Source organism: Melitaea cinxia, chromosome 17 (genome assembly GCF_905220565.1).
Source record: "Melitaea cinxia chromosome 17, ilMelCinx1.1, whole genome shotgun sequence".
Taxonomy (NCBI): domain Eukaryota; kingdom Metazoa; phylum Arthropoda; class Insecta; order Lepidoptera; family Nymphalidae; genus Melitaea; species Melitaea cinxia.
In genome coordinates this window covers 8,977,598-8,994,891 of record NC_059410.1, presented here as the reverse complement: position 1 = coordinate 8,994,891, position 17,294 = coordinate 8,977,598, and the positions used below count along the sequence as shown (strand labels likewise).

General features: G+C 31.0%; 1 protein-coding gene and 1 long non-coding RNA gene across 2 annotated transcripts in view; both read left to right on the top strand.

Annotated features, from left to right (window-relative positions):
* The window catches only part of LOC123661628 (carbohydrate sulfotransferase 11), a 46,283-nt gene extending 32,740 nt beyond the window's left edge, over positions 1–13,543 (top strand). Inside the window, exons 3-7 of the mRNA XM_045596584.1 lie at positions 128–315; positions 1,011–1,308; positions 2,755–2,931; positions 10,313–10,470; positions 12,912–13,543. Of these exons, the coding sequence (XP_045452540.1) occupies positions 128–315; positions 1,011–1,308; positions 2,755–2,931; positions 10,313–10,470; positions 12,912–12,990 (900 nt within the window). The 3' untranslated portion in view covers positions 12,991–13,543. The remainder of the gene's footprint in view (positions 1–127; positions 316–1,010; positions 1,309–2,754; positions 2,932–10,312; positions 10,471–12,911) is intronic.
* Positions 6,197–7,050, top strand: LOC123661629. The gene is made up of 2 exons (XR_006744369.1): positions 6,197–6,860; positions 7,007–7,050. It is a non-coding gene; the product is annotated as an uncharacterized LOC123661629 (long non-coding RNA).
* Positions 13,544–17,294: the final 3,751 nt, after the last annotated feature.

Genomic DNA, 17,294 nt, shown 5'->3' with positions numbered 1-17,294 from the left:
ATTGTATTGTTGAATATTTTACATTTGTGCTATTATTTTTGCCGCAAATATGAACCGTTAAAACGACACTAACGTACTGAATCAATTACTGTAAACGAGAATATTAATAGTTTTTTTCTTGTTCTAGTATGTTTTCGAGAATGGAACCCATGAAGAGGTGCTACTGAGTCGAGATAAGTTCATAGAAGTTGCGAACAGGATGGAGGCCAGGAGAAACTATTTACGCAGTCAATGCTCGAAGCTAGGCCTCGACGGATCAAGCCACAAGGCCTACGCGTGGGAGTATCTCATTAACCGGCAATACCATGTTATATGGTGAGAACTTTCTTGCATCATCGAAACATATATCTTGCAATGTTACTTCTGATATTACTGCAACTGATTTTACTGGAATCATTTAAAGCTCAGTATATAAAATGTGGTTTTCATAATAGTTATCATGAAATTAGGTTATAGAAAATAATCAAAACATTAGCTATACTCACCCAAAGACTCGATCAAAGATTATAATTGTTGAAGGACTGTGTAGCCTTCTCCCTATTCTACCTATAACTGGTGAAGTCATCCGTATTAAAACCATAATAATAATACAAAACGATTAACAAGGCGTTAATAAACACGCCTAAATATATTAATGGAAGTTAAGAAATTTGTTAATTAATCACTTTCATTGAGTAAATATCACTGCAAACATTGGCTGAAGGGTGAAGGGCTGAAAATCCCCAAGTTTGCTAGTGTCCCCTCCGTCTTACCATAAACCTTGACAACCTCGAATTGGACAATTCATTCTATGGTTTATCAAAATTACTGTGTTTTGAGGCTGTAGCTCTATAATAGGAAAGAGATATCTATAATATGAGATTCATTACACAGTTTTTTTTCTCGATTCCTTTACGATGCCAATGAGAACTGCGTTAATATTATTATGTACCATAGATATTTATTACTAATTAGCAATTCTGCTTTAACATTATTAAGTTCTTCTTAAAATGTCTTTAACTTGGTAACAGGTGTAATATCTTCAAGGCAGCATCAACGTCATGGATGTACAACTTCAACCTCATGGCAAACTACACTGCTGCTTTCCTCGACAATACAAAAGAAGTTCCTTTAGAGTTGGCCAGGAAAAAATACGCAAGGCCTACAGTAGAAATGATAAGAAAGGCTCAAGGAGATTCAATAACATTTATGATTGTGCGACATCCTCTCGAAAGGTTAGCATCGGCGTATAACGACAAAATAGTTCACGCCTGGCCTAAATCATTTCACGACCAGATGGGGCGCAGAATTATTAAAAAATATAGAAAAGTGAGTATCTAATTATCAAATGAGCTTTTAAAAGATTAACACTTAGTATAGAAATTAACTTAATGTACACGTAAAAATATTCTATTTGTTGTTAAAAACACACACATAATATATAATATGTATTCGATTGTCTACTGATTCACACTAGTAAACATACTCTTATATCACACCTTCACATCGCCACCCTCACAACTTCTCTCGTCAGGAACTGAAGTGCCTTTTTATAGTTCTTGCCCCCTCCCTAATTTAATTTATAGTATAACATATATATATAATATGCACCATAAGTCTTAGCGGTGTATATGCACTATAAGTATAGCTAAATAGGTGCGAAATTATATAACAGAAGAATAAAAAACCACTATCATTAATTTTTTTTCGTATTTTTAATAAAATACCGGATTGTATTGGCGTTAGCAAAAGTAAACAGACAAAACTGAATGTACATGACACACTGTACAGATATAGTTAGATATTCAATCAACATTTGAGCGCCAGTACTATTAAATTTTTTTTTTAAATTAATGTTAGTAATTTATAAGTTTACTGCACGTCTCCAAGGAGGCTGTGCTTTTTCTCACAAAATAAAAAGGACGGTAAGCGTTTACTCTTAAACCTTTATTTTTGTATACCAATGCATTAATAAACTATAAAATACATACTTTTTACATAATACACTTCAAACTATGAATTAAATATCATTTGAATTTTTTTTACTACTTATTATAGTAACAATCAATTAAGTGAATATTATGGTGGACGTCAATTTTTTTGGATATTCGCATGATTGCAAAATAGCACAAGAACCACATGACAAAATAAGCTATTTTTTTAGTATGTCAGGAAACTATATAAAGACGATGCAATTGAAAATAAAATAGTGTCAAATCAGTCATTTGACTTTGACGTTGGAGCGTGTCAGTCTCAAGAAATGTTCCTGTATTTGACGAAGGGTATGCGTGAAGCCAGTAGCCGGCCTCATGCTTACCCAAGGCCAAAAGCCTATCACGCGCTGAACCTGTACTACAGCTTAAAAGATTGTCATAAGTAAAGTTGCAGTTTATGTCGTCCCGGCTCCTCTGTACTACTAACTTAAATAACTATTAACTTAGAAACCTATATTGCCTGTTATAATTTTTTACAATATATTTTTTTAATACCTTTGTGCTATCAACTTAATTGTTAGTATGCGAAAAGTAAGCTATAAATTTTATTTTTATGAGTAGTAAACTCAATAGTTAATTATCTGATAAATTCAACTTGGAGGCGTGCACTTTTATATTTTCTAAGCTATTTTTAAAAAGCTGTCTCGAAGAGATTTCTCTTTCACTTCACATCTTTTTTTTGTATATTACCTACTATATATTGTTTGTATATTTTTGTGTACAATTAAAATTGTATTATTTTTATGACTAATTAATTCGTCCTATTTTTTTTTTTCTTCAGCAGGGGTCAAATTCTGGACAAAAGGAGAAGTACCCTGTGTTTGAAGAGTTCGTTGCGTACGTGTTGGATGAAGCAAAGTTCAGAAGACCATTAGATATGCACTGGACGCCGTACACGAACTTCTGTACACCTTGCAAATTTAACTTCGACGTTATTCTAAAATTCGAAACATTGGACGTAAGTAAAATTTATATATATAAACTCGCTGACCCGGCAAATGTTGTATTGCCGCCAAACGCTATAAAAAAATAGGGGTTGATCGTAGAGGGTTAAAAATTTAGGGTTGTATGTATGTTTAAATTTTGTATCATAAAAAAAAATTATCTAAAAATTAAAAAAAAAAAATAGGGGTGGACTACCCTTAACATTTAGAGGGGGGGGGTGGAAAATTGATGTTGTTCGATTCTCAGACCTACCCAAAAGTACACAAAATTTCATGAGAATCGGTCAAGCCGTTTCGGTCGAGTTTAACTACAAACACCGCGAGAGAGCAAAATCTTACAAAATTTAAATAAATATGTCACTTTTACTTTAGCCAAAAAATGTAGTTTTAACTTTCATACCCAAGGAAACCATAAATTATATCAAGAATTCGATATTCTGTCTATCTGTCACATAGAACCGTATTAGTTTGACTCTTGAAATTTTTATAAAACATATATCACAATAATCATTTGTTTAGGCATTTTAGCTCGCTTTTGATAATTTTGTGTCGTTAAAGCTCGGGTCCAAGATTAAATCACAATTGGTAACGACATTGTTCATTTGTTTTTGTTTTATCCATAAAATACTACGTATTTTTAAAATGAGCTAGTATACTTTCGTAGTATGTATAAGAAATATTTTTAATCATTAAATATCCTATCTGATATTGGCAAAATTTCATTGAATTTAGGTGAACAGTTAATAACCGTTTACTTTTTACGATGTAACGTTTACGTGTAGGATAGCTTAAAATAAGTTAATCGTAATAATATAAAGCTTTGAAATTTTGTTATTTTATTTATTTAATTGATTGCCCCATATTTATAAAGTATTGTTACAGTTTTTATTTTTTAACTTCCTATTATATGTTCCACTATATGTACCTACTTATATATGTATCTTTTTTTGTATAATACCCATTATTCATTTACTCTAGGTTAAAAGCCTTTACGTATTTTCTAGTAAAAAGTTACAATAAAATCTTTTTTGGTTGTATTGTTTGTAACTGGCTGGTTTTGACAACATGAAATGGTGAAATTTTCAAAATGTGATTAAAAAGACTTCTATTCATTTGATTTTTGTCCACTAAAATGGGTAAAATCGACGAAGAAATTCGGTACATTTTAAAGTTTTAAAAAGGAAAAAATGCGACTCAAGCCGCGAAAAAATTTTGACCTTATAAGTAAGAGTATCACAAAATTGGATTTAGCGTTTTCAGTTTAAAAAATTTTGATGTCAAAGATGCATTTCTCTCTGGTCGCCCAGTTACGGAAAACCCCGACTAGAAAACTAACCCGACTGTAAAGACTAAAGTTAACATCAAGAGGACGGTCAAAATTACTTGTCGCGGTTTAGAAGTCCCAAAACTTTTACAGCAACAGAATTCTGTCACTACCTGCGAGATGGCGGCAAGTTATCGAACAAAATGCTACAGATATTACAATAATTGTAAATCAATTTTGTAAAATCTCACCTTGAATTCTATATAAAACATGAAGAAACTTTTCACCGACCTAATATTTTTTTAAATTATAATACATAGGTCATAAAGGTTATATATTTATAGTCCATCATAGTCCTAGAAAAGCTATTCCAGTTTTTCTTTATTTTATATACATTAAATTTAGATCAAAGTACTTATATGCCTATAACCGTAACGTTAGATATCTGCCATAAATTCGAATAGCGTGTAATGTGTCATCAAGCCAGTTTTTCTCTATCGATTACATGTCCCAGATATAACTAATGATCCTTATACATGCGATATAAAAACTATCGTCACAGTACACATTCAAAACAGCAGAAGTATTGCGAATTTTAGTAATAATTTTGTTTTGTTCTGTTAAATGAAATTATGGAATTGAATGTGATGTCAATTTTTGTATTTTTATCTGCATATGACATGTATTTATAATACGACAACGACACTAACGCATAATAGGATAATATCCTGTAATGTTAGATGTAAGATGATGCAATAAATAAATAAAAGATCTTAGATTGTGGGGAACAGGCATCAACGTTAAAGGTGAATTCATCTCTCACCTTATTTCGCCGACGATATTGTTATCTTTGCGGAGACGTTGGATGAGTTAGGCCAAATGCTGGCCGGCCTAAACGAGTCCTCTCGACGTGTCGGTCTCTGTATGAACTTGGACAAAACGAAAGTTATGTTTAACAACCAAGTCATACCGAGACCGGTATCGGCTGATGGTACCCTTCTTGAAGTTGTTTAGGATTATATTTACCTAGGCCATAGTATCCAACTAGGCCGCAACAACTTCGAGAAGGAGGCCGATAGGAGGATTCGGTTGGGCTGGGCGGCGTTTGGCACGCTTCGTCAAGTCTTCACTTTGAAGATTCAGCAACGCTTGAAAACAAGTCTTCGAGCAATGCGTCCTGCCTGTGTTAACATATGGAGCCGAGACGTAGACACTGATGAGAGGATGGTCCACAAGTATAAAGTCGCTCAACGTGCAATGAAACGGGATATGCTTGGGCTTCTATCAAAGATTGGATTAGAAATGAGACTATCCGCGAGAGAACGAAAGTAACCGACATAGCTCACAGAATTAGCAAGTTGAAGTAGCAGTGGGCTGGTCATCTGTATCGCAGGACCGATGGCCGTTGGAGCAGGTCCTGGAGTGGAGACCGTGTCTTTGCAAACGCAGTGTGGGACGTCCTCCAGCCCATTGGACCGATGATCTACGTAAGATTGCCGATGTAGGCTGGATGAGGATTGCGGAAAACCGGGATGTCTGGCGTGAACTTGGGCAGCAGTCGACTGTATTAGGCTGAAGTGATAAAGAAAAATTCCGCCTTTATAATATTCCATCTAATCTTAATCATAATTTATACTGAACTGAAATAAAATAAAAAGGAAGCACCCTGAAAACGTCTCACTGCTGGGCTATTTAGGAGAAAGGTTGAGATTAACTCTACCTTTTCCACATATATCTACATCAGAAATAAGTTTGGCATCAATACCAATATCTGCCTCGAGCTGAAATTGAACCCAGGATCTTCAGCGTTAGACGCGAAGATATATATGATGCTTATGATGATGATGCACGACGATATCCGAACGATTTAAAGATAATTAATTTAATAAAATTGGATCCAAGATATAAGAAATATGTGTAAGATTAAGGTTTTCTTTTGTAGTACTATCAACTTAAAATTATATAACTACAAATGAAAATAATATAACTTTAATGTATTTCTATATTACATATCGACGCCCCCGTGCAATAAGTCGGTAATGTGCTATTATGGACTTTTTGCTGTTATGTTAAAATCGTAATCTATGGGTCGGAATACACATTGTGAATTTTTTTTATAATTTTCCTATTTACATTTTCGGAGATATTTGGAATAGCCACTTTGTTGTAGGGAAATTGTAAATACATTTATGACGAGAAAAACATCATTACACATTAATACTTAAGTGTTTTTCTTTTCGGTATTCGGTAAGTTGCTATTACTGGATTATTGTAGTGAATAATTTGCAGTAATTTCCTTTAAACGCATATGCCATATTTATTTCGTATTTAATTTGTAAAACATTAATCAGTAATAGCAAATAACAAAGTTTTTAGAAAGGAAAATGTTTTGTAACATTAACATACTTACTATTCGTTTCAAATTCGACCATGTCAATATCTGTATTCAACATTATTATGTTTACTTCATCATCAGATAATTTGTAATATACATTTCTCTCTTTCTTTTTATGGTATTCTGATTATTATAAGTGTATTTATGTGTAAGTGTGAATGAGGATTGTATAGGATACTGTTGTTTACCACTTGAATTAGTATTTTATGGTGGAATTGAGAAATTAAAAAATTCTCGTGTAAGACGAATGCTGTTCTTGGTGAACAAATTAGATGACTTTGAGAGTAAGTACTTCATTCTACCTATTAAAACTATTTTGTTGTTTTATGTTGTAATAATTTCATTTCTGTGATAATTTTTAAATAAGATAATGTTTAAAAAAGGAAGACGTTTAACTTCCTACTTCTTATATTTCAATTTATAATTTTAGGTGAAGATGTAGAATCAAATAAATATTTAAATACTTCGAAAACAAAAAAAAAGGAATTATGCGATCAAATGATGTAACATTGGTAGACAGTAAAAAATATACTATAGATCTAGATGAAGCATTAAAACCAGACCAAAACATAGAAACCGAAAGCTTCAACCAAACTGATGTGACACTAACAGGAAACATACCAATGAATTGTCCTGAGAGTGATGACAAGATTGAAATGGAACATAATTTTTCAGAAGCAAGATGTACAGATGATGAAGAAAGCGTTACAAGTAACCAGGATAAACCAGCTAAATCAAACAAAGAAAAAAAAACTAACTAGGAAACGCAAACTGGATAAAAATAAGTGGCGTTGTAAGAAAAATAAAAAACTGAACAACAGTGGCGAGGCCTACGAAAGATGTAACTAAAAAAAGGTATCCTAAAAAATCTTTAGATCCCTCGTGCGCATGTAAAAAGGGTTGTGGTGAAAAAATTATTTCGTCTGAGAGGCAACGCATATTCGATAACTTTTATAGTCTCATCATTACAGCCTATACAGTCCACTGCTCGACATAGGCCTCCACAAGTTTACGTCAAAAATAACGTGAACTCATGTGTTTTGCCCATAGTCACCACGCTGGGCAGGCGGGTTGGTGACCGCAGTACTGGCTTTGTCGCACCAAAGACGCTGCTGCCCGTCTTCGGCCTGTGTATTCCAAAGCCAGCAGTTGGATGGCTATCCCGCCATCGGTCGGCTTCTTAAGTTCCAAGATGGTTGTGGAACCTTGTTATCCCTTAGTCGCCTCTTACGACACCCACGGGAAGAGAGGGGGTGGCTAAATTCTTTAGTGCCGTAGCCACACAGCACTTTATAGTCTCGTTGATCGGGAACTTCAGTGGTTGTATTTAAGTTAACATCTAAAGACTGATACCATCAAACGTATGTCATTAGAACGCAAAAACAATCGCTTTCAAACATTAAAATATCATTTTTCCTTAAATAACGAGGACGTATTAGTTTGTAAAAAAAAAATCTTAATACATTACAAATTGGGGAACAAATGGTGTATACAGCATTAAAGAAGGTAAAATCAGATGAGGGCTTTAAAGATAACAGGGGAGTTCACAATAACAGACCTCGGAAAATGAGTACTGCTACAGAGTTAACTATTAAAACGCATATTGAACTGTTTCCAAAAGTAGACTCGCATTACACTCGGAAAACATCTGAGCGGGAATATCTTTCAGAAAATTTAAATATTTCAAAAATGTATCGCTTTTGCACTGAGTGGTTTGCAAATTAAAATTACAATGTTGTAACAATGGCTATAAAATGCCAATATGAAACTGTGTTTAATACTAATTACAACTACTCATTTTTAAAACCAAAAAAGGATCAATGCCCTTCGTGTTCTTTATTTGATCAAGCTGATCCTTTGGTTAAAGCATCTCTAGAGGAAAAACATAGATACCATTTAGAAAGAAAAGATATTATTAGAAAAATTAAGAAAGGCAAAATAGATACTGCTGATAAAAATAGTTCTATGAGAGCAATTTTTGATTCACAATAAGTTTTAAGTATACCAAAATCTGAAGTGAGTATATTTCACTACAAGCGTAAATATACTGTATATAATTTTATAGTTTTTGACGCTCTTAGAAAAAGAGGCTACTGTTATGTATGGCACTTCCAAATAGCAAAAAGAGGTAGTACGGAAATAGGTAGCGCTTTGCTAAATTTTTTTTAAAACTAACCACGAAGATGGCATTACCACATTTCACTTTATTCTGATAGATGTTATGGGCAAAATAAAAATAGATATATTTTTGCTCTATATCTTTATGCTGCCAAATTACTAGGCATTTCTATTACCCACAGGTTTTTCGAAACGGACACAGCCAGAATGAGAGAGATTTGACGTATGCACACATTGAAAGAAACTTAAAGAATAAAGTGGTATTCCCTCCCGACCATAACTTTATTTTGAACTCTAAAGTAACTGGCGAAAAGTATTGTGTTGAATAACTTGAACAATCCGATATCTATGATATTAAACAACTTATAGAACCTAATAATTGGCGGCGAGATAAAGATGGAGAGATTATCCACTGGGCGGACGTAATGGAGGTTAAAGCGACACATTTGCGGGAAAATAAACTGTTTTAGATACAATTTTAAAGACATATATTTTGAACTTGATACTAATCTACAATCTACTTTAAATATAGGACGGCGAGGACGTAAACGAACACAAGTTACACCTATAGTTCCAGGTATCATTGAGTTGCAGCGAGTATACCACCAGCCCATTCCATTCACCAAAGCTTTACACACAGATCTAATGAGTTTATGTAAAAATGGCACTATCTCGTGATTTTTTCATTCCTTTTATAAGTCGTTATCATTTACTGAAAATGAGGACGCACAGACAGAAATGAAGAGGATAGTTGTTGATTTTTTAAATTTATGTTTGTATTGCTTTTTATTTAGAATTTCACACTGATTTTGTTAATCGTCTTATTCAATATGTGTTTCTTATATTCCATTTATATCGTTGATTCTGGCTATAATTTATGTAAATTGTATTTAAATATAATAAAAATGATTAAATTCATAATTATAAATTTATTTCAAATAAAAACCTTGGTTTAACATTCTTCAAAGGTTTTTTTGTTATGAACGGTAATATGAAAAAATTGTTGTTAAATTTTCTATTTAGTACTGTATTTTATTTATACGGTATTTCTTGCATATAGAAAATTACTAGAATAACTTGGTTAAGATATATTACGTTCACTAGCTATAATAACAATAAACGTTATAAAAGTCGATAGTATGCTGTTACAAATCAACACTCTTCATAAATTTTCCACAATAATCCCGTTAGTTACTATTGCAGAACAATGAAACTTTTCTCGATACTGTAAAAATTTATTTTTCATATTGCAGCCGACAGGATGCATTTAATTTAAATCAGGTGATAAAATAGCATTTCACAAAAAATTAGCTTTCATTTGATGTATCAATGACCGTAATATTCCCAGAGGTTAGAAAGTTATTCAAGAAAAACAGTAAATTATTTTTCCTGTAAAATTTGCTTTTTTCGATTACCGACTTATTGCACGGGGGCGTCGATATGTAACTGCATATATATACATTGGTATATATGTTACTGGCAGCAGTTAGCGTTTAAAAAAATAGTAATAGTAATATTGAAAACCTACTTATTTTTCTGGTAGCTAGCATTTACTGAATAAAAAATTTGCTTATTAATAATTATGTGAATCATTCTTAAACTCGATATTTAATTACAGGAAGACCAACGTTTCCTCATACAAATGGCTCACCTCCAAGACATAGTCAAACCTGAATGGCGGAATAGCGGCAAGGGAACCAATACGTTGCATAATATCAATCATCTCTACTCACGTATCACTAAAGTGCAATTGGACGGTCTTTACAATCTTTTCAAGTACGTATAATTTATTATTTATTGTTAGGTAGAAAAAAGCGTAGGTATAATAATATATTTTTATTACACAGGCCAAAAATATTCTATATGAATCAAGAAAAAAATAAAGGGGCTATATAGCAATATATATTTTTATACATGTACCTACACAGACTAAAAAAACGAGTGTGCTTTAGACCACACGACTGAAGTCTCTTTCTATCTTTACTAACTTCTATCTATGTGGTGTACAATAAAGAATAAATAATAATTATAATATCTCCCTCTCAACTACCATTCGCCTCGTTCGATCACACTTTTCGTAACGTTCTCGTCACGCATTCACTGGCCGTAGTACACGCTTGACCTGGGGAGTACCCCAAGTCAAGCGTGCGTAAAACGTTTTACTTCAAAAATATTCTAATGTCTGTGTCTGTGTTTTGGTACGAAGAAATTATTACATATTAGTAGCGTAGATATACATATATATCTACATAGATAATGCCAGACCATTTTAAATATAATTGTGTTTGTAGGGAAACGAAAAAAAAACGGCTTCAATTATATCGACAAGTAATACAACGTAGGTAGATGAAAAAATAGTACAGTAAATACGCATTATCAAAGATTAATCCAAAAGTTGTAATCAGATCTCGATGAAATTTAAATGTGACAACATGATAAACATCGGCTTTTGATTAAATTAACAATCATCAAAATCGGTACACCCAGTAAAAAGTTATGCGGATTTTCGAGAGTTTCCCTCGATTTCTCTGGGATCCCATTATCAGATACTGGTTTCCTTATCATGGTACCAAACTAGGGATATCTCCTTTCTAACAAAAAAAGAATTATCAAAATCGGTTCATAAACGACAGAGTTATACCCGAACATACATAAAAAAAACATATATACGGTCGAATTAAGTAACATCCTCCTTTTTTTGAAGTCGGTTAAAAATATATACGGTTGAATTCAGTAACCTCCTCCTTTTTTGAAGTCGGTTAAAAAATAGAGGCGAAAAGTTTTCTCATATTTAAATTCCATGGCCTTTGCGGTTTCAAGAGCGTTGAATTTCGAAACCAAATTCCTATCTGTATATCCAGTGACATTAATTTTATTGCCTTCTGGAGTCTATTAAAAATGAAAAAATATTAAAATCAGTTCAAGTAGGTTCTATATTTATCCACTACAAAATTACTTATTAATTATTCGCATTATCAATATAAATCTAACTAGAACGGCAATACTTACACCAATTAGATTACTATCTTTATATCTACATACTTAAATATATAAATACAAATATTACACCCAGACTCAGGCGGGAATCGAACCCGCACCCACGGAACAGAAAGCAGGGCCACTAAATACTGCGCCAACGGGCTAGTCAAATTAGTATATTATTGTTTATTATAATCCCTATAATATCTTGTCTTGGTATATTGGTAATGTTACTAGAGATTAAAATATAATGATTATTATTTAACAATTTGTTTTGAGCCCGTAAAAATAGGAATTTCGGTTCAACCTTACACTAAATTTCAGAGCCATTTTCTTTTTAAGATTTAGGATCACTTGCTGAGCATAAAATCACAAAATGCTGGCAGATTTAGGTGGAGCTTCAAACGCCAAGTTGAAAAAACGTTTTTTGGCCGATATCTCCGAAACAATGCACTCTAGGAAAAAAGTTATTGAAATATATTGTAGAGAGTAAATTTTTGCATATTTTGTTTTTTATAAACTTTTTTGTAAAACTTACCGCTTATGATTTAATTCCTATTTAATGAAGGGGTTTTCTCTCTCAGCCGGATAACTCTTAAAATATTGGACTAATAATAATAAAAGTTTAAGATAAATTGGATGGGCAATTTAGTGCAAACTTTAATTCTATTTTTAACCGACTTCCAAAAAAGGAGGAGGTTCTCAATTCGATTGTATTTTTTTATGTTTGTTACATTAGAACTTTTGACTGGGTGGACCGATGTCGATAAAAAAAAATTATCGATAGGTGATGCGTGTCATTTGGTCTCATTTAAATTTATTTGACATCTAACAACTTGTTTTCATGTTATATCTAATAATGCGTTTCTACTTGACTATTTTTTCCGTCGACCTAACCTAACCGCATAACTTTTTACTGGGTGCATGGATTTTGATGATTTTTAATTTAATCGAAAGCTGGTTTTATCATGTAGGTAGTCACAATTTCATCGAGATCTGATTACAACTTTTTGAGTAATCTTCGATAACGCGTATTTACTTGACTATTTTTTCGTCTACCTACGTTTATCACTTGTCGATGTACCTACCTAATTGAAGTCGGTATTTTTTGAATCGGAGCAAACAAAATTATTACTGGCCTATTTCATGCGTTTGACAGTTCGCAAGAAGGAGACAACGTCTGTCAGATTAGCTTTTTATTATTATTAGTTCGTTACCACAAAAAAATTTATTTGCAGATACGACTTCCAACTGTTCAACTACACTATCGACAACTACTACGAGATAGTTAAAAAAGACGACGGGAACGATGGATGAGCGCCTGGTCCCAACATATTTGATTGCTTCATTTCATCGCTAGGTATATTAGCCCAAACAAAACGATTGAGTGCGAAAAAAATATCGGGAAGACTGATTGTAAAGGGAAACAGCATAAAGCCACATAATCGATCCGTCGTTAGATTAATGTGTGTAAAATTATGCTAAATTTTATAATATCATGTATGTTTCAAAATAAACTTTGTCTCATTCTAAAAAAATAAATTCATAAATTTAAACAATAGATAAAATAGGATAACAATGTATTTTTGTCACTTTTTTTTATGTAGCTACTTGGCATTATTTCATGATTATTTATCTGTTTAAAAAATGTGCAATATCCAATATAGGAAATAGATTTTTTGAAGTATTTCGTCTCTTTATTAAGTTTGTATGAAACTGTTGTATATACTTATAGTTGAACATTTTAATGTGAAAAAGTTTGTTACAGATATATCTATAAGTATGCATCTTCAATAAAATAAGCATAAAACAATTAAGATTATAAAAAGATATAAATAAAACAAAACATCAATAGCCATTTTTGGATTCCTTTTCGTAATTTTTTTTTTTTAAATTCGTACCTATTAGTTTGTTGTAAAATACAAATTATTATTTTCTCTATTTGTTAATGTTAAATACCTAAATGTTTATTAATAATAGCAAATATTTATTATAAATAAATTTAATTAATACTATTAATCTGTAGTAAAATCACTAAAACAATTTCATTGAGTTCATCAAACTTGTACCTACCTACTTGTCTGTGCGCTTATATTAAAGTTTGGCACCTATCCAATAAAATTTCTTTAAACAAGTATAGATTTCATAAAAAAAGTATACAAATATTGTTTATGTTATTGTCACAGGTCCTTAAATAGAAATTTCAAAATATATTAAGATCAGCTTAATGTTGACACTTAATTTTTTATTAATAAATAATATGATTGTTCAAGTATTAAACTAAGTTAATAATAACTTCAGTAGTATTGTAATTTTATTACTACTATATCACACCATTTTTCAAGTTTAGATTTCTTGTGTCGGACTATAATTATTTAGAATTACTTACTAGCTGAAATAGTCGATGGAGGTACTAGACATAATATATTTATGATAATCTATTTTATTAAAACAAAAGATTTATTAGTGCTTCCATATACGTAGATATGTTAGTCATGAAATAAACGTGCAATATGCGATTGTAGACCATGATATGGCAATGCGTTTTGCAAACATAGATCAATATAAAGAATGCTGCTAATGTGCTATTCTGCGGCATGGCAAATTGAGCAGAGACCACTGTAATCAACAAAAATGTTGATCTTTTAAAGAATACAAATTCTATCAATCGTGTTAAAATAAAATATGAAAAATAATTGCTTTTTATGGGAGTTAGAGAATAAAACTTAAGCTCAAAATGTAAGAATGAGTACCTACCTATCTAATTAAATTTGATTTCAGTTGACTGATTGCCGTAATTTATTTCTACATTATTTCTTCCTAATAATATATCATTAAAATCAAAACTAAATGTGTTGGTTTCCAAAATACAATAAAATATCATTAATTAAAAAATTAAATTATTAAATATGTATTCATTTTATCACACCAAGAATAAACGCAAGTACAAAATTAGTTTATTCCAAATAAATGCCTAATGTTTACTGTCCGTATTTCCGTAATGTAAATTTATGAGATGGTAAATTATATGATACATGTACCTATTAATCGATGTGGTAATATTTATGATCATTTTTATAGGGGTTACCTGTTACCAGACTATATTTTTAAGTACGTATTAAATATGTAGGTATGATGTACATTTTAGGATTATGTTTTAAGTCAATTTACCTTTAAAATAATTTTTGTGTATATTATTTTATTATATTTTAACTCAATATATTTAAAAATGTTTAATCATTTCAGTGATACTTGAAAAAAGACAAAATGATTTTTATTGGTTTGTAGTATATTTTTATATGGATGATTTATATATCAAATTTAATTGTTTTGTTGAATAAAATTAAATATTTAGTAGTTTTTTTTTTAATCACAATATGTACTATTAATCGTGATTTTACGGAACTTATATACTTATTATGATTCCACACATAAGCAAATGTAAATGGAACATACATAACAATTGTTATTTAATTTACTATTCAAATGTAATAATCGTCATCCTGTTATAACTTGTTCATTATTGTGTGAACAATTAGTCTTATTTTGTACTATTATTGAGGTAAATAACACAATGGTACGCTGTTTAAAGCTACCACAGACTACCCTACAATACTGTACATTTTCCTTATAATTAGGTACTTGTTTTTTATACTATAATTGTTACCAATGATTTTGTATTGTTTAATGTAGGTACAATTTTTATTTTTACTCATTTGTTATTTAATTGATAAATGTGATCTTGTTGACCAACTATCATAATGTTTATTTAGTACTAGCTAATACTTGACAAATACTTACTTGAAAAATTACTTCTTTATAATTTTACTACAACATTCTCATCGAATGCTACGATGTTGTGTGATGACACCTTTACCGGATTTAAGCTAGATCTCCAGTATCAAAACTAAAAAACCTATCCAAGTCAAATTTCAAACAAAATTTCTAGAAGTTGTTATTTTTGGTTTTGATGTTCTCTGTTTCTCTCTCTCTCTCTCTCTCTCTCTCTCTCTCGTACATATATAGTATTAGTGATATTTACCAGCTATAATTTTTACTATGCATAAGAATCTTCAACGAAAATTAGTCTGCAGTGAGCAATGAGTTTTGAAGCTTATATCATATACAAAGGCACAAATTATAAATAGTTGATATTATAGTCATTGTCAGTATTGCACTTCCACTAGCGTATCGTTAAATTATTATCATGATTTGATCATGGATGGTGCAATATAATTGATAAAAGTACGTGTATAGTTCTGTACTAAATGATAATTTTTATAAACTAGTCATAGTGCTAAAGAAAAGTAATAAAACTATATCAAAACAGGCTATTTAAATAAAATACTATAGCTATTAGATACATATATATTTAAGTATTTGCGGATGCATTTGTTGGAGTATATAATCTAAAAATTGTATAAAATAATTTTGTACGCATTACATGTTACAAGAATACATTCTTTCAACAACAATGATTAGTCTGATACATAAAAATTGAAGATCAAAAAAGCGCCTATAAATACTCTTACGTATTAAAAAAACCACCGTAAAACCCTTCAACTCACTTTGATTGACTTTTGAGTCCTAGGAGAACAAATATTTGGAGATAAATGTAACTACAATTATTGGTTTTATTGATTAAGTATCAAATTTACTGAGTTTACTATTACGTGGTTCAGTGATTATAGGTTTTTCATAATTTTAGACATAGCTTTTGTATGACACACTAAAATTTGACTAACTTTGACGAAGTAGCGAAATTTTAATGTGTCCTTCACTAAGGTCTTACGTTGGTCTGACGGTTTGTAATATGTATTAATTTAAAAATTTATATTACTTGCTTACCTTTTGTACCAAGTGAAATTTATGGATTAAAAATTTTAAATGTTCTGTTAACAATTTATAATTATCAATTCATGGATATGATTCGATATACAATTTTTATTTAAGTTTTTATTAAATATTAAAAAAAATGTAAAAGAATACTGTATACATTGAACGAAATATAAAAAATATGCATAAAGATAACATTAAATGTCAAATGGCATTTATCAGATAATAGTAAAAAGTGAGCACCTTTTTAGCTAAGTTAGTCGGTTTAATATGTAATAAAACAAGTAAATGAATTGGTACTATAAAAGTTGATTGATTGATTATCTTTAGGAAAATAACTTTCATTTTTGAACTATCAATATTTGTACGAGTCCTAAGATTACAAAAATTAAAAATATAGACAATTAATAAAGTTATCTCGCTTTTAGATTAGATTAATGTACCTATAGAAATATGGAACGAATGTTAGACCAAAAGAATGGCCTAGATAGTAACTAAAATGGTGCTATAGTCCTTTAGATTTTGATCTCATATCAGCATGTGTGTACCTGTTGCTAATATGTATTGCGTTATCGACTCTTTAACTATCGAATTGGTTGTGTTACATGATGTTAAAAAAAATTTATTCTTAGTACTTACAAAGAAATAAATATCCGAACAAATGAAACTTGTTTTCTTTTTTACTTGTTGCTTTTAGATACGGCTGTAACATCCCACAGCTGGGCATATGCCTATGTGTCTCTCCTTACAGGAGAAAAAGTATAGGTACTTTTACATACAACATT